This window comes from Microtus pennsylvanicus, chromosome 14, assembly GCF_037038515.1.
Source record: "Microtus pennsylvanicus isolate mMicPen1 chromosome 14, mMicPen1.hap1, whole genome shotgun sequence".
Classification (NCBI taxonomy): domain Eukaryota; kingdom Metazoa; phylum Chordata; class Mammalia; order Rodentia; family Cricetidae; genus Microtus; species Microtus pennsylvanicus.
The window spans coordinates 17,215,589-17,240,782 of record NC_134592.1 but is presented as its reverse complement, the minus strand read 5'-3'; the positions used below and the strand labels follow the sequence as shown (position 1 = coordinate 17,240,782).

General features: G+C 41.3%; 1 protein-coding gene across 2 annotated transcripts in view; it reads right to left on the bottom strand.

Moving 5' to 3' along the window:
• The window catches only part of Rps6ka5 (ribosomal protein S6 kinase A5), a 180,929-nt gene extending 162,397 nt beyond the window's left edge, over nucleotides 1-18,532 (bottom strand). Inside the window, exon 1 of one of the 2 annotated variants that reach the window (XM_075947464.1) lies at nucleotides 18,211-18,532. In XM_075947464.1, coding sequence (XP_075803579.1) covers nucleotides 18,211-18,313 — 103 coding nt within the window. In that variant the 5' untranslated portion in view covers nucleotides 18,314-18,532. The remainder of the gene's footprint in view (nucleotides 1-18,210) is intronic. The other variant, XM_075947465.1, reaches the window with a different exon arrangement.
• Between the last annotated feature and the right edge of the window lie 6,662 nt (nucleotides 18,533-25,194).

Here is a 25,194-nt window from a genome sequence, read left to right as displayed (position 1 = left end):
CAGAAGCTTTTTCACAGATACTGTATAAGAAAAGAAAATTATTTCAGATTCCAAATTACTGTATAAGAAAAGAAAATTATTTCAGATTCCAAATTAATTATATAACAGTGTTAGGGAAAGGATGAAAGACATGTAAAATTTTAAAAATTAACATTACAAACTATGTAGAAGAAAGTGGTGATCTTAGTGCCTTAGACTAGTAGTTCTCAACTGTAGGTCATGACCTCTTTGGGACTGAATGACCCTTTCATAACACTAGCAAATTAGAGTTATGATGAAGTAGCAATGAAAAAAGTTTTATGGTTGGGGTGTCCCCACAATATGAGGAACTAACTGTATTAAAGGGTCATAGCATTAGACCACTGCCTTAGACCTTAGTGTTACGATGATAATAAAACCTGATTATTATTCAGCTCTTCTACCTACACTTCTTTTAAAATTGAAGATCAATCTGATCCAAAATATTCACATTATTCATGGCTGATGGAGGTGACATTCATCAGTCTTCTCTATTCTGTTCTAAGTCATTTAGCAGGTAAGGTTTCAAAGAAGACAACATAGGACTTTAACCAAAGCCTTAAAAGTACAAAGGCATTTCTAAGTTTCAGGGTCAACTAATACTGCCTGAATCTAAATTCCCTTATCTATCCTTTAAAAAAGAAAGAAAGGAAGGAAGGAAGAAATAAAGAAAGGAGAGAAAAAGAGAGAGAACAAAAAAGCAAATAAAATTATGCATGCCCCATACCTTTAGCAGTACAGAGAATAACACAACCTCCAAATTGTTTGCCATGGAAAACCCAGCCAAATTCCAGCAGAGTTCCCTTCCACAGGAAGTCTGGTTTGGGAACAGGAAGAAAACGGCTTATGCAACACTGAGAATGAATAGAGGGGCACCAAATACTTAGATGAAACAATACAAAAATTATGCCCACAACAGTATAACGGTATACCAACACACTGAAAACAAGTCAGAGTTGGTGACTTAAACACCAAATAGGAAAGGGGGTCAGTCTTGGAGAAGCACAGTTTCTGACAGTAAATCAGAGAGGAGTACATGCCCTTGGCTACACAGTAACAAAGAGAAAATACAGAAAAGAAATCAAGGATCCCACAGAAATCAAAGAGAAATAAGACATAACAATCCCACCAGTCTGCCAGGAATCCCTCCCTTTGCAACAACAAAGAAATCCACACAGCTAAAGAAAACAGGAATGTAACACTCAGAACTGAATTTAAATTCTTCAACCAACCAGTTAAGATATGAGAAACAATCCTGAGAAAAAAAATATAAAAACCTAGAATAGAAAGAGGCAAACAACCAAAAAGGAACAAATAAAACAATAGTTGACTGAACTTAGAAATGAAACAAGAAGTACACAGACATGTTCCAAAAAGGACGGTGGGGGTGCACCCCCACAACGAAGCAAAGGGAAACGACAGAAGTGATTAGTTAGAAAAGCCATGAGCATGTGACTAGCACAGTTTAGATTGGTGAACTATAAACAGCCAGCCCAACCCACAGGCAACAGGACAAGGCCACTGAGAACTTTCAACAAGCTCACTAAAGCTTACCAATTTCATCTTCAAAGATGAGGAAGAGGTTTAATCAAGGAGAACATGTTTTGGTTCAAATGAATTCAATTCAAAACTCATGCTCTGTCACTTATTAAAGCTATGTATGATAACTATGTTTACCATTCTAAGTTCTTTATTTATAATCTGTTATTAGATGGATGGATGTATGGATGACAAGCAGACAAAGCACACATATATACACAATACAATTGTACATGTATACATTAGAGGTTCCCCCCTCCCAAAAAAAGAATATCAGAACACTGTATTGGAGGTAATTTAATTGGAAGAAGTAAAAGACCAAGGAGGGGTAAAACCAAAATAAGTCAATTCAAGGGTCCTTGCTGCCATGGTCACTACTATGGATACTGGAGCTTAACCTTGCTGGCACTCTCTGGAGAATGACTAGATTGCTATGAGAACTATGTGTGCAAAGATGGAGAAACATTTTTCCAATGGATTCTGCCCCTACAAGATAAAAGTTGTTAAAGGAGTTGCATTAACTTCCTAAACTACCAGCACTTCAAGCTTACAGACCATCCCAGCTGCATCTCCTGCCAGTAGACACTGAAAAAACCCTGGAGCAGAAAAGATACAGAAGGAGCATGCTTGAGACCAGACACTGCTGGGGAAGACAAAGTCAAAGCCTGCAATAGAGGAATGTGAAGATAATGTAAGACGTAATGCTTAAGAGACAAAGAACAGAAAATCCTTCCCTGCCTTTTGTTCCTCAGGTTACAAGGGGTTATAGTTAGTACTACATAATGGTGACAAGGAAGTTACTTAGCCCTCAAGGGATACACTGAGATGTTTCTTGTTACTTTCATGATTGTTGCATAATGATGAACAAGGTTTGAAGCAACCATAACCCAATAAGTGAAAGCTAACTGAAGGTTCAATTCCTCAGAGATAAAAATCAGATTCACACGAGTCAAACAATACCCATCTTTCCATGACTTAGCCATTCCCTACATATCTATAATGAAATCCTGAATGCCACTTCAGCGTGTAAGAATAGCTATATTACTCTGCTTCAAATGGTAAGCACTGCATGATGTTTTTGTCTCTGCCACTGAAGAATACTGTCATTTCTATGGATATTATTGAATCCTAGGAAAATCCAATTCCAGAACGGTATTTCTTAGCAATTCCAGAAAGGTTAAACTAGAACCCTGAGAACAAGCTAGAACCCACAAGGACAAGCAGAAGCATATATCTGTAGGTATCTTCAGCTCTAAGCTCAATGATGTCAGTGACCTACAAAGAAGCTACACACACTAGTCCTAGATTCCCAGGAGCTAATGAAGGTAATTCAACAGATCTGGGAAAATTGCAGGGCTAGCTGATGTTCCATGCCAACAATATGATACAGCAGATTAGCAGCAACAGCATGTGGGGGCTAGAACATCACTTCATACCATCAGTGCTTCTGCCCCTCTATCTCACCCTAAATGTTTATTATGATCAGTGTTAGCCCAAAATCCAGAAGAAGTTCTGAGAAACAATTCCAATTATGCCCAACTCATAATACAGACTTAACCACAAAAGGTACAAAGCTCTCCTACCCTTATGATCAAATCCTGGGTCCAATATTTTGCCATAATTTTTATATGGTCATGGGCTTTGAGAGTCTTTCAAAGGCGTCCATGAAAATGCTCCTATGTTTCTTAGGTTCCAAAAACTGAATCAGCCAAGTCAAAGGTCTTAATAGTACCACTGTCCCAAATGCTCAGAACTATCACATATTCCATGCTAGTCTTGATCCTATCACATATGACAGGTTTATCAGCACCCACTGCTACCAAACAATAGGATCTTTATTATGGTTTCACTATGCAGTAACCCTCAGCAACACCCCAACCAAGGGTATGCTTTTTAAGTCACTTTATAGACACTAACAGTCTAATCCTAAACTGCTGTGCAAGAGGTTTATTTGGAAGGTAATCCCAAAAAGATGAAATAAGGAGAAACTAGCAAGAGTAAAAGAGAGAAAAGAGGGTACATTATCAACTCAATCTAATCTAGCTTTTTTGAAGAACAGATGGAATGCCTCTGAGAATTTTCCACTCTAGAATCAATACAGAGAAGTACATATATTATCAGCTCCCACACCTTATTAGTTAAGATTGCCCCAGTGGACTATGAATGGCTTTCCCTTTGGAAGCAAACATTTACACTTGCTGAGCCAGCTCTCACCAGGATCCTAAGCCTCAAGCAACAATCAGTGTTCTTGAACTAAAAGTACAAAATGTATATATAGCACGTGTGCATCAAGATAAATACCATCAACCTGAAGTGGATTGTTGCTGACCTAGAACTGATAATCACAACTACACTTGGACTTCAAAGTGAGACACAAATGTTGGGATAATATGCATCAAGAGGTATGAGATACAATATCCAGGGGTGACACTGCCACCCTCAAGCCTTGGCAGGATGAAAATGTCAATGTCACAAAATAAAACATGGAAAGTTGGAAGAAGAAACACTATTTAGCTTGGGAAACTAAGATATTTGTGGGCAATCTGAATGTTTGATGTGCAATGGGATGATGGAAATGAATGATAAGAAATACAAGAGATCTAAACTAAAAACACAAACTTGTCCAATAGTTCAAGCACTGATAACATCTTGATCTCCCAGTAAAAGTGGGTACAAGTAAAGAGGTCTGGAGCATAGAGAATCAGAGAGAAAGCACTGGAAGAAGATGACGCACGTTGGTGGGAGAAAAAGCAGGCAGGAGAGCATTCTGCTGTTATGCAAGGAGACCAGTACCAATACTCAAGCACCAGGTGCTCCAAGGAAGTGAAGGTAGAGTCAAACCAAGGCATCCCATCAGACCAGCAAAAGGGGATAGGTTAAGGAACTTTGGAGGTTCCTACAGTCTCCATGGAGCTGTTAAGATGGAGGTCTGATACTAAAGCACATCAGAGTGAATAGATAAAAACACAGAAACAAGTGGAATAAACAGTCCATCCAAAATCCTTGTAAAGAGGAATGATAAGAGTTAACTAGAGGACTTTAGACGGTTGGTTGGTTGGTTGGCTGGCTGGCTGGCTCATATTATAAGAAAGCACAAGTATCTTTGTGGAAAGGAGAACATGGGGTTAGGGGAGTGAGATCTGAAGTAGCCAATTTTTTAGTATGTGTAGAACACAATCTGACTTGATCCTCTCTATTTAATATGCTTAAAATCTGCTTTTATTATACCAACTAGAAAATGTGTATTTTACAATCTCATTTTCTGGGACTAATCAAGTAAGATTATAAAACATCTTCCCATAAAATCTTATCTTTTCTTATTCAGCATTATGAAACATAATATTCTTGGGTTAATTTCAGTCCAAAGGTGACAATGGTATGCAGTGAGGAAAAAAAAAAAAGCCTGCTGTTGCTATTTGAAGGTTTTGTTTTTTCCCCCTTTCTGTCATGGGAGAAAATATTTATAAAGCAACTTATCAAGTAATCTACAGTTAGGAAGTGTCCAGAATAATCCTAACAGCACATACTTAATTGAATGCTAAAGCCTTGATTCCTATCTACAAAGTCCAAATAACTCAATTCTAGAAAATGCATGAGAGCTTGAAAAAACAGCAAAATCACTAGCACATTAGGTTCCTTTTAACTGCCAGGTGGTAAGTTGCTCTGAGGCTGTTTAGATTTGTGGTTGGGCCTCAAACCATGTCTCTGGAGAGCATTCCACTAGCAGCCGAACAATGTTATATTTAATATCTGTTCACTTTAAAACAATGCTGCTTACTTTTCTCTTATTGCTGTGATCACTTATCTTAAAAACTTACTGTACTCTGGGTGTATAAAACAATGTTTTATCATTTATCCACGTGATTCTGGAATTACGTGACATAACACATACAAAAACTGAATCAAAACCAAAACATGTATAAAGCAGTAACTAACTGCTTCTCTCTCCCCAATACATGTGCCAAGTAAGTATAATTTAGAACCAAACTAAACACAGAACACTTGAAAAAGAAGAAACAGAAAATTAATCTAAGAGTCTGGCATGAGCCATAGAAGGCAGAGAAACTGCCTTCAGATTGGTCCTGAAAACCTCTTCAGTGCAGTGTTCTGCAACTCTCTAAGTTTCACTGTGCAGCCTACAAGTAAAAATACTTAGGATGTTTTTCTGTATCTAGGATTTTTTCCAAAGACCAGAACAACAATTTTTTTAAACAATGAAGCTGTTTCTTTTGAATAAAGAATTGCCTTTTCTCCACAATTCACAGAGGGACAAAACAATCATGCCCTCAAAACTTATCTTCCTGTCACCAAATCTACAAATGCACCTGTATCCTTTCCTCATTCCTTTAAAACAGAAGCTGTCTCTTTCTCACCAGTCCGCCCTCCAGCCCCAGGTAAACTAAATTCTACCCCTTCTCAGGGTTCTTGACACCATCACTCATTGTCTAGTGCAGTGTCAGCCTCTGTGACACAAACTAGTGGTACTTTAGCATGATCTAGCATCAGTCATCTTGAAACAAGGAAACGGGGGGGGGGGGGGAGCCCTCCCTGACACCCTATTTCAACCCCCTCCAGAACAAAGTCTCCCAAAGGTTACTTCACTTGCAATTTATTCTTCAACCCTTAACAAAGCTACTTGTGGTGAACAGAATCCACAACCCACGCACCCCATCCTCTTCAGTAGGCATCCACAACACCATAAACCTCTAGGTTTCTTCAAGCTCTTCCTCTGAATTCAATCTTTGATGATTCTTCACTTTTTTAAGTTTTTTCAGGACTCAGTTCTGAGTCCTCTTTCTATAGCATCTCCTAAAGAGATCTCTACTAATTTGGCTTTAGGGATATTAGTTCTGAGTCCTCTTCCTATAGCATCTCCTAAAGTGATCTTCTGTGCTAATTTGGCCTTAGGGATATCTACATTTTTGTGACACCAGGTTTCTTATTTGAGCCCAAACCTGCTTGAGTTTTCAAAAAAAAATTCTTCTACTTACTTCCTGGGTATGGAAGTAAAATAGAGGCATACTTGAAGGAATTCTATAGGCAAAAATTCTTGAGACTGTACACAGGGCTGTCCTTTTATCAGTCACTTTTCTACATAAATGGGAAGTCCCATCATTAAATAGTCAGTTGAAGCACTCTGTCTTCTTACTATAGAATTCCTTCAAGTATGCCTCTATTTTACTGACTTATCGTTTTGTCTCTGACAAAAAAACAAAAACTCTATTAATAAGAGAATTCACTTTCTTTCCTTTGAGATAAAGTAAAATATAAAAACAGAATGGTCAAGATTTTATTTAAGTAAAACATTAGAAAGTTGACTGTCTTCCCACATTTTCCATATTATTTGTATTATGAACATATGTATGTAAATACAAGGGTACCTATTTATATCTTTTAAACCATGCTTTGGTACAGAAAATATAAAAGGACTATTATTAGGATTAAATAAAGAGTCGAAAGAAGAAAAATAAGAACAGTACAACTGACACCAGGAGAAAACTAAGGCCACGATCACAGTCAGATGTTGTGTACCACCCACCTAATAATACAAGTCTCCGAGGGTCTGGAGTCCTGCGCATGCCCATAATCTCAGCTTTGGGAAACTAAAGCAGGAGGCATACTGCAAGTTTGATGCTAGCTTGGGTTACAGCAAGAACCTTTAAGGAAAAAAAATCTACTCAGGCACCCACTCAGAGCATTCCTATGAATAACAAAGCAGCTAGTTCAAGGCAACACAGCTAGCTTTAGGGTAAGATAAAAAGGAATGTTTCATCTGGAGACCTGAGAAAGGACAATATTCTACCTCTACAAAATGACACTATTTTCAACCTTAAATGGTTTGATTTACTGCTATCTGGATAATTTCTGTTAATACAACACTTGGGCAAAACTGTCTCTTGCAGCAAACTGATCGATGGTGCAACCCATTTTCAAGTAATGTGCTGGTTTACTACTTCTGCTGGGAAGATCATCATAAACTTGATGATTTATTATTAACATTAATTTCTTTTCTTACAGTTTTGGAAATCAGAAGTCTAAAACTGAGGTGAATCAAGGTGACTACGGAGCTGTGTTTCTCTTAGACATTCTAGAGAAAAATCAGTAACCCAACATCTAGAAGCTGTAGGTCTTGATCCTTTGCAGCAGTGGCATCATGCTGGCCTGCCTCCTCTGACTTCGGCTCTCCAACTGTCCTACCAGTGTGGTTAGATAACCTAGGACAACCTCCCAACCCAGGATGCTTATCACACATGCAAAGTTTCTTTTGCCATATGGAGCATACTCCCAGGATTCCTGGGGTAGAATCTAGATATATTTAGAAAGAGGAAAAGAGGTCATTATTCAGCCAACCACATAAGACTTCATTATGAGCTAAGGAGCTGGTTCAATTAGTAATGTGCTTGTGACCTATTTGGTCACCAGAACTTGTGTAAGGAAAAAAAATCTGGATCTCATAATTGAAATACATACTCCTCCATATTCCAAATAATTTGGTATTAAAAATATTATTTACACAATTTTCAGGTCAGAAACACATAAATTACAAATGGTCCATACTCATTAGGCAGAAAGAGGCAGATCCCTAAGGCTCACTAGGCAGCTAGCATAAGCATTCTTGGCAAGTCTAAAAAAAAGAGACAGATGGTGTCTGAGTTTGTTCACTAGCATCCACAGGCACAAACACACATGTGAATGTAAATCTGCACACTTGCAAGCACACACATTTTTACATGTACCTACAAAAACTCATTAACATTACCAAAATTATAAGATGGCATGTTAGAAAAATCTACACAACAGTATGAATCAGAAATGAAAACCCAATCAAAAAAATGTTAAGTAAGCTAGGCGGTGATGGCACACACCTTTAATCCCAGCATTCGGGAGGCAGAGGCAGGCAGATCTCTGTGAGTTCGAGGCCAGCCTGGTCTACAGAGTGAGTTCCAGAACTGGCTCCATAGCTACTAAGAAACCCTGTCTCGAAAAACCAAAAACATTAAAAAAAAAAATTTAAAAACTTAAATAAAAGAGCTAAGATAGAATCCTTTTACGTACCAAGTTTACTTTCTCTATTCCAAATAATCCGATATTAAGAATATCATGTATATGACTTTTCAGAGGTCAAGAACGTGAAGATTATTTAAGAAGAGGCCCACATAGACAAAACTTGAATATGATAAAATAACTACAATATCAAGTTCTATACTAAAACCTGGGAACTTGAGGATTTTGTGGGTAAAATGCTTGCAATGTGAACTTGTGCTCAGATTCTTAGCACCCAGACAAGCTGGGTGTGACAGTTGTGATCGCAGTCCCCCCTCATCCCGAGAGCTACCTGCGTCCAAACCTTGACCCTCCCCCCCAGGGATAGCCAAGGAAGCCTGCCAAACCTTGACCCCTCCCCAGGAAAGGTCAAGACCACTCCCACAGGCTATCTAAACTGCTCCCCAGAAAATAAACACGTGGTCTTCCCTCTTTTCCTTCAGTGGTATGGTCTGTGATCCTGTTGGCTTTCCATTCCCTCAGGGCCACCAGAGAGCGCAGACGTCCAAATAAACCTAGATATCTTTTAATTTTGTCTGATTTGGTTTGATTGGAACTATTTGCATTGGCAGAGAGGCTCATTTAAGAAATATTTCTAACAAAAGTGCTTTCAAAGGCAGAAGTCGATCTCTGTGAATCCAAGGCCAGTCCGGTCTACACAGAAAGTTCCAGGACAGCCAAGGCTACGGTCGCATCTCCAAAAACAAACAAACAATGAAAATAAAAGGAAAGAAAAGCTGGGCTTGGAGGCATTAGACTGTGTCCTCTACTGGGAGGCAAAAACAGATCCTTTGGGCTTTATGGACAGCCAATCTAGAAAAAGTGAGCTCCAGGCACACACACTCAAAACCTATTCTCCCTGCAGTCACGGGGACAACGTCTAATGGATGACTGAAAAAAGAGGAAAAAGTGATGGAGTCCACTTACAACGTTAGGTATATATGAAGTCCAGAGAACTCATCTGATTTGGGAGGGACAACTACATTTGAACAAGAGGGACACACTGCTAGAAAAAAACACAGTGAGGTTAAGATTCTATTTTAGAACCTATTCATGATCCCTGACCCAAAAAAAAAAAGAAAGAAAGAAAAAAGCAGGAATTATTACACCTTAGAGGTGAATACAAAGATCTGTAAATCATTCAGAGAATTCAAAGGTTATGCCTGTGGCAGCCTCTTCCCTCCCCTCCCACTGCATTTGAGGACTGACATCTCTCAACCCGAAAATAACTGTGAAATCCAACCAACACAAAAAGGTGTCAGATTTTCCCTAGAGGAGCTCTCACAACCCTCTTGTTCACATGAAAGAATCCAATCCTGCCAATCAAAACACTTCTGTCTGCAGCTTCAGGAAGCTGCCTCACTTTAAAGCTGAGGTTAATGTTGGGATTAACACATTGCATCACCTGAGGCTTTTCCCCAGACAGAAAACATAAAATACACTTCAATTCCCTTTGACGCGGAGTTGAGATGCCAATATCTTTGCATAAATAGATTATTTTCGCAAGTTTTGACATTCACAAGAGAAATTTTAAAAGGGATTTTTTTTTTTTTTAGACTCCCAAGAATCTAGTTGTAGGGCATGGGATTGTGGGGCAACAGCAAGACAGCTTGGCAGGTAAAACTGAAGCCTAGTGCCCTGGATTCAATCTCTAGAACCTACATAAAGGTGGCAGGAGAGAACCAACTCCCTACACATCAGGGACTGTTCGTTTTTAGTGGGATGCTACATGAATCATCTGGTAAAATTAATAATTTTTAAAAGGAAATAACAATTCTTGACCTTTGTCTACTCCACAGAAATACCATAAAACACCAGCTCAATTCTGGTAAGCAGTCTGGATGTCATTATGAGTAAGAAAATTTAGTCTCAGAAGGCAATTTATTCTAGGAGCAAATTAAAACTACGGTCTATACTCTGACCTTTGTTAAATCTTTACTTAAAAGACTTCAAATATGAATACCAGTACTCAAACTCTATAGAAAAACGCCATAGCTGGTAGCTAATAAAAGTAAAGAAGATGTTTTGAGAGGCATCACAAAATAAGAAAACAGATACCTCCAATGAACAATAAACACAAAACCTTCAAGGAATAATAGTAAACTGACTCTAGCAGCATGTAAAAAGGATCATGATCACAAAGGGTTTATCCTAGAATATGAGGCCATCTTAATACCTAATAATCAATCAATGTAATAAACCTGATCAATAAAACAAAGCTATATCATCACTTTAATAAATGAAGAAAAGCATCTGACAAAGTCCAGCACTCTGTAACAATTAAACAAGGGAAAAGAAGACTTTCTCAGTTTGTACAAGGCATCCATGGGAAACCATAGTTGGCCCTGTAATTAGTGACGGATGATTAATGCTTTCCGGTAAGATAAGACACTAGACAGGGATGTCTACTCGTGCCGATTCTATTTGAAGAGTGAACATCTCTAGCGAGGACAATTAAACCAGAAAATAACACAAAAAGCATTCATATTAGGAAGGAGGAAGTAAAACTGACTTTCTCTCTCTTTCTCTCTCTCTCTCCCTATCTCTATCTCAAACACACAATATACACATGTATGTATATAAAGATAATCATAATATAATCTAGCAAATAAAAATACTAAGACATACACTAAGGTACTATTAGAACTAAATAAACTAGCAAGATTGCGAGACACAATAGCTCTCTAGATACTTACAATTAACATTCCAAAAATAAAATAATTTTATTACTATTATATTATTATACATCAAAAATGAAATACTTAAACACAATAGATCTCTGGACACTTACAATTAACATTCCAAAAATAAAATAATTTCATTATATTATTATACATCAAAAATGAAATATTTAGGAATAAATTTAACAAAAGAAAGAGAAACTTAAACTCAAAAGCAAGAAAACATTGTCCAAAAAATGAAAGAACAGCTATACAAATGGAGCAATATCCCATGTTCATGGACCAGATTTAACACTGCTAAGATGGAAAAACTCTGAAAACTAATTCATTGCAATGAATTATGTGTAATCTATATCTACGAATTCAGTGTAATACATATCAGAACATCACCCAAATAGTTTCTTTGAAGAAATGGACAGGCTGATGCTAAATTCATATGTAAAAATCAAATAACCAAGATAATCTTGAAAAAGAGAAAGTTGCAAGATTTGTACTTTCCAACTTCAAACTAAGTTTGCAACTTGCAGTTTTTATAGTATTAGCTTAAAAGGAAGCAATGGAATAGAATTTAATCTAAGATAAACCTATATGTCTTTGCTTAGTTGATTTTTTTCAAAGAAGGTGCCAAGACAAAAAGGGAAACAGCAATCTTTTCAAAAGTGGTACAAGAACAAGAGAATATCTACACATAAAAAAAAACTGAATCTGAATCACTACCCCATATAATACATAAAATCTTGTCCTAGCAGCTAAAGGTCATAAAACTCTTAGAAGAAAACAGAACCAGAGAAAACAGGAGGTGAGGGGAGGTAAATTAAAACCTTTCATGATTCTCAAAACACTATCCCTCAAAAGATAAAAACACTATTTTTAATGAAAAAAAATTGCAATAGTGTACCTGATAAGAGATATGTATCTAAAATAAAGAATTTTCAATAATACAAAAAAACTAGGATGTCTGAGAGCTCCAGGCCAGCCTGGTTTACACAGTGAGACTGTATCTCAAACAGAGGGGGGAGAAAGTAGCCAACTGCAAAATAGGTCAAAGATAGAAGTAAACATCTCTCCAAAAGTATACAAGATATACGTGTTTATCTTAAGTGCTAAAAAGCAACTGCAACATCATTAGGGAAATATAAGTCAAAGCCATAATGCAAGCTGCCACTTCACCCATTGAAGGATGGCTGAAAGTGTAAGGCGGCAGATAATAAAAACTGGCTAGGCTATGGTAAAACTTAATCTCTCATACACTGCTCGTAGAAAAGTTCAGTTTGAAAAAGTTTGGCTCCATAAAATCCAACAATTTTACTGTTGGCTAATACCCAAAAGAAATGAAAACAGATATTTAAAAATTTTTATCTACAAATGTGCATGGAATAAAAAGTACAAACAACCCCAATGTCAATAAACTGAATGGATAACTAAAATGTGATCTATCTAATACTAGAAAATACAATTTGTTCACAAAAAAAATTGATACATGCTACAATGTGGATGAATCTTAACACCATGTTTGCTGAAAAAATAGTTACAAAAGTGTACAATTATATTGTAATAAAATAATGGACAAATATATAAACAAAAAATAGATGGGTGGTTGGTTAGTCCTGGATAGTGGTAATGTAGGATGACTAATGTAAATGAGCATGAAGTTTCTTTATAGGTGATAAAAATGTTTTAAATTAGATTTCAGTGACAGTTATATATCTCAGTAACTATGCTACAATTTGTTGTGTACTTCAGAGAGGACTGTATGGTATATTGCTGTATACCTTAGACAAAGCTATTTAACAAACGCAACAAGCAGCTTTCACTGTGTTCTCCTGGACCACTTGTTTGAGGAGAAGCCAGCTTCTGTGTCCTTCCAACACTCAAGCATCCTTATGGGGAGGGCCACACAGAAAAGAACTGATACAGCCTCCCCAATACATATGAGTGAGCAGTCTTTGAAGGGAAGCCACTAGCCCCAGACAAGTTCAGCTGACTATAGTTCTGGCTAACATCTTAATCATTTCAGGATTTTTAATTTATTTTTTAATTTCACATATGTATGCTGTATTTACATCCTTTTTCCCTTGTCCCTTTTCTCTTTAAACCTTTCCCATACCTCTCCCCTTGCTCCCTTCCAAATCTGGGACCCCTTTTCCTTTAACTACTATTGTTACATATATACAACAATAGTAATTATATTATATTATAAATAAATATAAATGCAACCTTCTGAGTCCATTTGGTGTTGCTTACAGGAATATAATTTTAGGGTTAACCACTGGTATTGGATTAGCGGGCCCACTTCTGGGGAAGGTTGATTCTCCCTCTCTGAACTATCATTAATTTCCTAGCTCTTCATCTGGGAATGGGGCCTAGTGAGACTTCCCACTGATGAGGGTCTGGGCAGAACTACTGACTCACAAATCCCTAACAAACAGAAACCATGTTCTATAAGCCAATGGAGTTTCCATTGTTACTACATAATAGATAACCTTCGGCAACACTCTCCTTAATATTAGGCACTATCCCAAAGACAGGAATCAAAGGAATTATGTGCCTAGCAACCCTTCTTCCTCTAAGAGTTTAGTTTATTTTTATCCATAGGTTTGCTGTAGTTGCTGGCATTTTAGGACATGATACCATCGCACAATGAGTCAAAAACAGACACATGATCAAAACTAAGCCAATAAAGTCCTTCTTTCAGAATTTAACTGAAACTGGCAAATGGACACTGTCCTTCAACAGCTGAAGTCATAAAATGTAGAACTTCAGTGCTGTCCATTTTCTACCTCCTGGGAAGAAATTAGACAATGGATGAAGAAGAATTAAGACTTGATACATGGACTAGAAGAGATTTAAGACACAGCAGAGGCGATGTAAGTCTCTGATTCTAGTGGTTCCTCAGACCTCTCTTTCCACGGAGAAGCCACTTTCTTAACCTCAGCATGTAAAACAGCACTGAACACGTAAGAGATGACAAAGTATTTGTTGAATAAATGAGTGAGTAAAATAATCTCCATTGCCGGGCGGCGGTAGCACACGCCTTTAATCCCAGCACTCGGGAGGCAGACGCAGGCAGATCTCTGTGAGTTCGAGGCCAGCCTGGTCTACAAGAGCTAGTTCCAGGACAGGAACCAAAAGCTACAGAGAAACCCTGTCTCGAAAATCAAAAAAAAAAAAATCTCCATTTTCCAACTAGTTTTCAACCAAGTTACATTTGATTATGTAACTTTTAAACTTTCTTTTGTTGCATTTATATATTTTGTATCTTTCTACTATTATACTTAAATAATATAGAGCTGGGCATGGTGGTGCACGCCTTTAATGTCAGCACTAGAGGCAGGCAGATCTCTGTGAGTTTGAGGCCAGCTTGGTCTACAAAGCGAGTTCCAGGACATCCAAAGTAGTTAGCAGACAGAGAAACCCTGTCTTGAATAACCAAGAAAGAAAAAGAGAAAGAAGGACAATATCCTGATTGCTGGTTCATATGGACTCTTTCTTTACTGCTAAACAGCACAACATTTTCTTAGTCATCTTTGGTATCATCAATACCATGTAGGCTAGAAAACAGAAAATGTTCAAGAATTTATGATTTGCTTGATCCTGAATTCTGTAATTTTCAGCTTTTATAGTTACTATCATCAATTTACAAACTTTGTCCTTATTTTTCATCCAATTGAATTCACCCCACAAATATTTGAACACATACCACAGGCTACAGGTGGACAGAAAAAAATGGGTTTCTGCCCTCAAGGACTTTACTATCTGATACAGACAACTCAGCATGTGTGTAAGAGAGTGTGCACACCTACATGTATGTGAGTATGGATTTGTACATACCACTGTATCCATCCTTACCTTCCATCTTATTTAAACCAAGGCCCTTTTGTTCTTCACAACTGTGTGTACCAGGTTAGCTGGCCTACAAGCTTCCAGAGACTCTTCTGTTTCCAGCTCCCTCATGGTGCTATACAACAAGCACTAGAATTACAGATACACACTACGTCTTGGGCTTTCTATTGTTGTGAAGAGACACCATGACCATTGCCAACTCTTATAAAGGAAAGACATTTAATTGAGATGGTAGCTTACAGTTTCAGAGATTTTGTCCATTATCATCATGGTGGGGAGCATGACATTGGGCAGGAAGACATGGTGCTAGAGCAGAGCAAGAGCTACGAGTTCTTACATCTTGACTTACAGGCAACAAGAAGTGGTCTGTCTCACTGAGAGTAGCTTGAGCACAGAAGACCCAAAGCCCACCCCCCCACAGCGACACACTTACTCCAACAAGGCTACACCTACTTCAACCATGCTACACCTTCTAAGAGTGCCACTCTCTTTGGGGGTCATTTTCTTTCAAGCCACCACACACTATCATACCTAGCTTTATTGTGGGTCCTAAGAATTCAAACTCAGGTCTTCAGATTTAGATGTCAAGTGCTCTACCCCAAAGAGCCATCTCCTCAACCCCAGGTAAACGTATTATTATAGAACTGTGTGTTGTGATGGGCAAGACATGCACAAACTGCTCAATAGCAGAAAAACTACAAGGAGTTCACACTCTGCTTGGGAAGGCAAGACAACTATGGAAAAAGATAATAGCCAGGTCATGTGGTAACAGCTAACCACCCAGTGACTTGTTTGTTTTCCAGGTACACTAGATGGATTCATACATTTTTCAATAAGGCCCGATTGTGAAGTAACTTTAACCAACATTTCCCACTGCCTACTATGTGCCAGGTACCTGATTAACATTTCTATACTGAATGTTAGTTAACAGTGCCTCATTCAGTTCTCACATTTGACAGATGAAAGAAGTAAGCCTGAAAGAGTGCAGTGACTTCTAAGTCTACAGAGCCAACAAAGTGACAGAGCTAGTGTTCATCACTATGTCTGTAAGTCTACATCCAAGTATGCCACAGTCTACACCCTGGAGCCATTCCCATGTCCTTAGACTGAGTTTCGAATTGCATTTTCATTCATCCTATGGTACACAATACAATCACCAACTACTAGCCTGGTACGCTAGGGAAGGGACCACATCAGATCACATTGCTGAAGTCTAGCACCTATTATATTAAGCACCAAGTGTTAAGAGGAACATGGATGAGTGACTCAAGTTATATTGTGTTTTTGACCATTACATGTAATCAGTTGTCCAAGTATTTAGCAATAAATTGATTGCTCCTTTCCTTTGACATTAGCAATGAGCTCAGCACAATCTCTTCATCCATCAGAAAAAATTCTAAATGCAAACTTAAAGCTGATGATTCACAAAGTTAGCAGAGTAGGGGAAATAAAACAGTGCTTATTGTTTTCTACAGAGCTAGCAATGTTTGCAAAATTCAGAAACTCAGCAGTTGGTGTTTGCCCCTTGATCCTTGAGCAAGACTGCTGCTGCACCAAGATCAATGGCTGAGGCGTGTAAGACATCAAGCAGCGTTTGCAATACTGTGTGATTCCACACACACACAGAGCAAGGAAGGAATCATTATGTAAGATGGGGAAAAATCCTCCCTCTAGAAAGCTCGTGGCACTGCACCTGGTGTAAAGTCGGTATTAATACCCGATAAATGTATACAGAGAAGATGACTGAAAAGCCTGTTGAGAACATCAGCTGTTGATTCAATTTGGAGGGAAATGTTCAGCCAAGGAAGTCTACACAGGTTATGTTAGGAACTAAAAATACTATGGAATAAGTGGCTCGGGATATGGTATAGAGTCAGAACGATCAAAAATGACAATACTTAAAACTGTTGAATTAAGAAAGCATGAATTTGGCATCTTATACCTTAGTATAAGACTGGCACCCAAAGGAATGCTAATTAGCAATCTCATCAGAAATAACAAAAACAAACTCTGAAGCAGCGCTAACTTTGCAATCTGTCCCAAATAAATGCGAGCTGGAACCTACCACTTACCCTCTCTCTCCACTTAATAGTCTTTCGGGCTGTAGAGGGGGCTCAGTCGTTAAAGGCTAGGCTCACAACCAAAAATGAGTCCTTCAGTGTGCCAAAGACATTGTGTTAAAAATCTTAAGCCACTAGCGCTAATAACAAATAAGTTATTAAAATGCATTCTCCGTTCAAAAATAAAAATGAAGTGTAAGGGGAGACCAGACTCCATGACAGTAGTGGAGACCCTAACTGTACCACTGGTACAGGTAAGTATTTTCCGAAATAAACCCCGGTCTTACACAACGAAAAAGCAATTTGATAAGTAAAAGGCTTAGGACACACAGCTTTACTCATCTCCAGCACCGAGGATGTAAGCGCTGAAGTCTTTTACCTAGAACTTTACATTTATAATACAGGCTGCTTCCCAAAAGACACTGGCAAGAAATGCAAGGCAAGTATAGTACTTCAGGATAACTCTAGGAGAAAGGACTACGCGAAGCTTCTTTACCTCACTAGATACTATCCAGGGGCCAACTACCCTCCGCGTCTCGGCCGCAGGATCGCTATCCCTTAACGGTGGTACAGGTACACACACACACACACACACACACACACACACACACACACACACACACTCCCCACCCCACCCCCCGCAGCTGGACCCCCGTAGCAGAGGTGCAGGTTGAAGTGAGTTCACGCTCCACGACACCGCGCGGCTCACCTCACGCCAAGGCAAAAAGCAGCTTTCGCTCGAGACAGCGCGGAGTGACAGATGTGTCACCTGTGCAGGAAGGGGGGCGCGAAGGCATCTTCCCAGGCCAGTACCCAGCACTGGGGTCCCGGCACAGGCAAACTTTCGGCCCCCTGCCCAGAGCCTTCCGGGACCCCCTGACTCGTCCTCTGTCCACCAAGCCCCGCCCCCGGCCGGTCTCCCCCCCCCCCCCCAGCCCGCGCCCCCCTTGGCCTGAGCGAGCCCCAGCGGGCTCTAAGGCGCGCCTCCGCGGCTGGCCCGGCCGGCAGAGGGCGGGGTCGCTCACCGGTCCGCAGCTCGTGCTTGACAGTGAGGAGCTGCTCGCAGCCGTCCCCGCCGTCCCCGCTGGTGCCCGCGCCGCCGCCACCGCCGCCGCCCTCCCCCTCCATCTTCACCCTCTTCCCGATCGCGCGGGTCGCACGGAGGGGGACCTGATGGGACAGCAGACGCCCCGTCTCGTCGCAGCCCCGGGAGCCGAGCTACGGCAGCGCCACAACTCCGTCGCCGAGACGAGTCTCTTTCCCGCTCTGGCCGCGCAGCTCCTCCGCCTCCTCCCCTCAGCGGGCACCGCTAGTACGCCGCAACCCCGCGCCCTGCGCCTCCACCTCCTCCGCCAGGCCGCTCCGCCCACAGCCAGCCGCGGAGACAGCCCCGAGCCGCCAGCGCTATTGGGCGCAGTGCGCGCGCGTCTGCCAGCGCCCGTTCCCATTGGGCGGCCCACGCTGACGTTTCACGAGTCGCCCCGCCCCGCTGCTCGAATTGTTGTTGCTTGGCGGGGAGGCAGGAGAGGGAGGAGCGCGGACGCTCCGATTGGCAAGACCCAAGATTCGGCCCCACCCACTGCCTTTGGTGCGCACGCGCAGGAAGGCCTTCCCTCTCCTGACCTCCCCAGAATGGTCACACCCCTTATTCCCCAGCTTCTATCTGTTAGTAAACAGAGTCTAGTAGTCAGGAGGCGCTTCGGACCTCTGATTGGCTACTACAGAAAGAGGCGTGGAAAGATGATTGGACCGGTTGGTCCGCCAATCACGGTGGACAAAGGAGGGTCCAGGAGAGAAGCACTTGTCACCCACGTGCTTGCGCGCGCGCGCGTCTAAGGGTCCAAAGCAACGATCTACAAATGGGTGACCACCTGGAAGATGTCATGTATGATGGATGCCCTCGTATGATGTTATTCGCTGTAGTTAGCAGTGAATACGTGGATTTTTTGTTAAATTCTGTTCTGTGGGTAAAAGTACTTGCAGACAGCCGGAGTTCAATTTCCATGTAGCCGAAGGAAGAGAACGAACACGTTGCCCTCCGACCTCGACACAGCTCTGTGACACACATCACCCACACGCGCGCGTGCGCACACACACACACACACACAAATGAGGTTTTTTAAAAAAAAATGAGTATAGGTAGTTCCTACACAAAAGGTTCTGGTTCACAACAAAAATGGAAAAAAAATTTTTCATTTTTGTCGCTCTGTACAATCTTGACCTCCCTCACCGGTCCTTCTGCCACTACCTCTCAAGTGCTGAAATTAGCGGCCTGTGCCACTGATACAGTCCTGGGGATTGAACCCTGGGCTTTATGAATGCTAAGAAGCATTCTCCCAATTAAGCTACCTCTGCATTCCAAATTTTATGTTTACCACGTTCTTCCCAGGCGCCCAAGGGTGTGGCGAATCATAAAATAGGATACAATTCCTGCTCTTGAAGAGCTTTTAATGGAACTTGAGAAATGGGCAACTTGCATATATACACAGAAAACTATAAATAATTTAAACATCTGTGGAGCAGTATAAAACCTTAGAGATCGTGCAGATGGCAATAATTATTCTCAAGGTTTTGGGGCAAGGAGAAAATCTGGATAGCCAATTTAGAGAACAAGTAAGACAAAAAAAATACCACTGCCGACATTTCACACAGGTAGCTGGGAGCCTAGGTCTAGAGGATATCAAGTACTGGTAAGTGAAGTGATTGGCAGTCTAAACGGAAGTGTAAATAGACAAGGTGTGTCTTACTTTTCTTCTTGCTGTTAAAAAAAAAATACCAGACAAAAGCAGCCTGAAGAAAGAAGGGGGTTTTTCAGTGCCCGTTTTGAGGATAGTGTTTCATGGAGGAGGGAGGCATAGTGGTAGGAACAGGAGATGGCTGGTCACATCGTGTCTGTCATCAGAAGCAGACAGGGATGAACATGGTACCCAGCTTTCTCCTTTTTATTGAGTCCAGGACCCCAGCACAGGAGATGGTGCTGCCCACAGCTAGGGTGGATCTTCCCCGTTAAGCCTCCCTTAAAGAGACTCCCCCAGGTTTGTTGCCTAAGTGATTCTAAATCCAGCCACACTGAGAATGAAAATGAACCGTGTCAGTAAGACAATGGACTCTCTTAAGTGCTATGTTGAACTACAGATTTTATTAAGTACATGAGGAATTCCATAGACTAGCTAGAACAGCAAAGTCATTCTGTAACTCATCATTTTACATGAGACTGGAGGGAAGCGAGAGCTCACAGGGAGAGAATCTAACTGCAAGTCTAGCACTGACGGATTAATTTCTGGGAACAGAAACAAATGGTAATGAGAAAAGACTTGAGCACAAATAATATAATAATGATCTTCTAAATTGAGCATGGATTAAATGAGGGACCGGCAAATTATTTTCCTGTTAGAGACCGGATAGCAACTTCAAGGCTTTGGGAGCCATATGCTCTCACTTATAACTATCAACTCCGCTGGAAAGCCGTCAAAAATAACAGCAAATGGCTGTGCTCCCATAAGATGTTTAAATGGATATTGGAATTTGAATTTCACATGTCAGAGCTCAGTATTGTCTTAATATCTTTTCAATTGTTAAAAATAGAAAACCCATCCTTAGCTCATGGGCCTTTAAAAAATAGACAGTGGTCTCTATTTGGTCTCCATAGTTGACAGATTCCCGCATCAGGTTATCATGAGAGAGAAAGCAGAAACATCTATGGCGCCCCGTTAGACCACGGCCACAGCTCCCTGGATTAATCTGCCTGGTATGCCTGTTCTACCATGCTGCGGCTTCCTACTTAGCTGTGCTATTTGGAGCCAAGCAATGGCTTTGTGCGGTTGTTCATTTGCTCATTCAACAACTTTCACACCGATTATGTACCAATTAGTGTGGTAGGTGTCAGGGACAGAGTGTACACAAACAGATGCCATCCGTGCTCTCTAGAGAGCTTACAGTTAAAGAATGGAAATAAACTCTAGGTAATCACGTAAGGAAATGGCAGCCTCTCCATTACAATCACACCACGAGGGAAAAACAAGGTACTACAATGGGACACATCAGGAGTCCCTAGTTCACTCTAGAGTTGCTGGAAGAACTCGGTATGAAAGTATTCTTTTTTTATTCCGAATCTTTAAAGATGAATACAGTTTTAGTCAGAACTTTGAAGAAACTGACCTAACGCTTACCAATCTCATTTCCTCTTCTTGGTCAGACAGGAAGAACTTTTCATTTTTTTTCGAGACAGGGTTTCTCAGTGTAACCCTAGCTGTCCTGGAACTCGCTTTGTAGACCAGGCTGGCCTTGAACTCTCAGAGATCCGCCTGCCTCTGCCTCCCAAGTGCTGGAAATAAAGGTGTGTGCCGCCACTGCTCATCTAAGAACTTTTTTTCTTTTCTCTGTCCTTTTGCAGCTAGGTTTTTATGAAAGTTATCTGGTCAGTGGGCAGACACGGTGCGTGAACATTTCCAAAACCAGCAAATAACCCCGTGCATAACTACAATCACTCACCCCAGCTTTGTTTCTCCAGCAGCCATGCTAGTCATCTTTCTCGGGGGGGTGAGTTGGGGTTTGGTGTTTTGTTGTTGTTGAGACAGTCTCTCACTATGTAGCTCTAGCTGTCCTAGAACTCACTATGTAGACCAGGCTGCTCTCAAACTCACAGACATTGGCCCACCTCTGCCTCCCAAGTGCTGGGATCAAAGGAATGCACCACCACACCTAACAAGCCACATTTTAAATACGGGGGTGCCACGTTTTATAAGACTCCTGAGCTGAGTTCTAACTGGAAAAGTAACCGGCTGGCCTGCAGGAAGTCTACTGAGGCGGAGGGGTGGTTTACTGTAAAAGCACAAGGTTCCGTACACTATTTCACAGGGGCATTTTCAGGGCAAGAAGGTTTTAGGAGGATGTCATGAGACAGATAAAGAACTGTTGCACTTGAGAGACTCAGAGAAAGCCAGTGGAGCCTTTATTACTGTAAGCAAGAGCATGCTGGAAGATGTATAGACAAAGGCCCAGTTGTGGAGTGTATGGCTGATCTTATTAATATTTAGAGATTTGTTGATGGAAGGCATTTAGACTGAAGAATGATATAATTGGGATAGTATTTTTAAATTTTTGTTTATGCATTTTTTATGCATGTGTGCTCAGCATGTAAACCTGCATACCTGAAGGGGACATCAGCTGGTTTGTGAGCCACCATGTGGTTGTTGGGAATTGAACTCAGGACCTTTGGAAGAGCAGTCAACTTTCTTAACCATTGAGCCTTCTCACCAGCTCCTGGGATAGGTTTTTTTAAAGTTCTCTCTCTCTCTCTCTCTCTCTCTCTCTCTCTCTCTCTCTCTCTCTCTCTCTGTGTGTGTGTGTGTGTGTGTGTGTGTGTGTGTGTGTGTGTGTGTGTGTGCGTGCACCACACATAAAGATTGGAGGACAGTTTCAGATTTGGTCCTCACTTTCCACCTTTTTGGAGGCAGGGTATCTTTGCTGCTGTGACAGATGCCCAGCCTTGCCAGCCCATGAGCTTCCAGAGCTTTTCTTGTCTCTGCCTCCCATCTGGTCGTAGGAACACTGGGAATACAAATGTGAGCCTGGCTTTGTGTAGACTCTGGGGATTCGAGCTCATGCCTTCATGCTTGTGCAACAGGTGCTTTGCCCACTGAGCCATATCCCCAGATCTGCCTAGCTCACTCATTTCTGGGTAATTTTTAAGTTGCAGAAGAGTTGCAAAATTTACCATGCTTAGAAATAAGGGTGAGTTCCGGCTTTCAAACCCAACACTGCAGTGAATGATAGGAGACGAGGGAGGCAGCAATTGCAAACAAATTGGAAAAGCTGCTGATAGATAAATACAGTAAGGTGGTGTTGATAATTGTTGACTAGCACTCGGGTCTCAAATGGAGTTACAGATCCTGAATCAAGATCGCTAAGTGTTTTTTCTCTAACCATTTTACATTTCCCTTGAGGTTAGAGGTCAGCAATTGGGCAACAACCTGGCTAAAATGGATGAGCCTGGGGTCTAAGTAAGAAACAAAGATGAGCCGGGCAGTGGTGGCGCACGCCTTTAATCCCAGCACCCGGGAGGCAGAGGCAGGTGGATCTCTGTGAGTTCGAGGCCAGCCTGGTCTACAAGAGCTAGTTCCAGGACAGGAACCAAAAGCTACGAAGAAACCCTGTCTCGAAAAAAATCCAAAAAAAAAAGATGACTGTGGACTGGGTCCCCTGCGGGCACAGCATGGGTGGAGTTCAGGAGCTGGGGCTAACAGGGGCGCACAGGTGAGCCTCTGAATCCAGCTGCACCCTGGGATCCCCACTTGAAACACTTTAAGAAGAGAAAGTATATTAGCCTTAGGTGAGGCCTGAACTTTGGGGTTTTCCTACAGCCCCCACCCCAAAGAAATGTACAACCAGGTTATAAGGCCTTCACATGAGAGGAAATAAGAACCGGAGGAAATCCAGGAAAACTAGCAGCTTTCCAGAGGTGCTATCACTGTTCAATAGTATAAGAAAAGACATCATAAACCCAGGATGAAAACACTAAATATAATGGATGGAAGTTTAACTGACTAGATAGTGATAAGATGATGACCAGAAGTCAAGTGAGGAGATTATTGAAAAGTGGAGCTAGTAAATGCACTATGGTCTGAATGTAGCAACTGGAATTGAGGAAGCCATCACTGCCCTAAGAGACAGAGAGTGCAGAATCTAGCTAGGTGTGGTGGTGCACACCTTTAATCTCTGCACTCAAGAGTGGCTCATCTACATACTGCTGAGGCTGCATCACGAGACCCTGAAGAAAGTAAAAAAACTACATGATCAGATCTTGATACTTTTTTGAGCCTATCAGAATTTTTATTGTGTGATATAGATCCAGTCAGTTTAGGGAGCTAACTACAGGATACAGAGAGCAGCTCAGTTAATAGGTATCAAATTTAGACTGAAGAGCCCCCATTTGCCACTGAAATTCCCATGCTGCCTCTGTTCTGAAGTCACAGCGCTGGGAGGTAGGGTCATAGATGTGAAGGACTCTCCACTAGGGGACACTAGCCAGGGAATCGTTTTTCTCCCTCTGCCTTCTGGTACCCAAGAGAGAACCTAGAGGTACTGAGTCACAGACTATATCAGAAGACTCAAGTCTGAGAGCTGGCTCCACCCCTCTGTGAGTTGGCACCCGGCTGTAAAAGGCCAGACGTGATACACATCTGCCGTCACCTGTACGAAAGGTACAGAAGATGTTTTACTCTCTACCCTTTCCCTCTCCCTGTTCCAAAAACAACAGAGGAACAAAGCAAAGCAAAAAATGTAGGGCAGGGGGAGCCACCCTATCCTTAGTGAAACCTCAAACCACACACCTTGAAGCATGCCTGCCAAATACTGCAAAGTCAATAAAACGTTGAGCACTGACATACGCTGCCTCCAGCCTTCATGGGAAATACGGCTCCATGGATGTTAGTGTCACAGGCCTAAGGGACAAAATCTTTGGTCCTTGATTTAGAGTGGTATGTCTCAAAAGAGAGAAGGGACTTATACGCTGAGGAAAGATGAGATAAGGGCCGATGAAGCTTAGGACAGTCATCTAACTATGTTAAGTAACAATTTTTGGAAGGGGTTCAATTTTGTTATCTTTCAGGTTGATTATATCAGGAACACCCTAATGTGGTGTCAGTAGCCTTTAGTGTTCATGTAATTCATGCTAATCTCCCATCCTAACAAAGGAAAGATTTAGCTCCCAGCAGGAAATATATCGAGCCAAAGTCTTTTTATCTTCCTTGTGTTTGTTTTAAAAGGCAGGTAGATCTCTGAGTTCAAGGCCAGCCTGGTCTACACAGCAAGCTCCAGGACAGCCAGGGCTATAGAGTGAGACCCAGAGAACAAGAGAGAGGAGAGAAGGGAAGGAGGGAGGGAGGGAGGGAGGGAGGGAAGGAAGGGGGAGGAAGGGAGAAAGAAAGGGAGGGAGGGAAGGGAAGGAGGGAAGGAAGGAGGGAGTGAGAAAGGAAGGACTTTATTCCTATTTAAGGAACATTCTACAA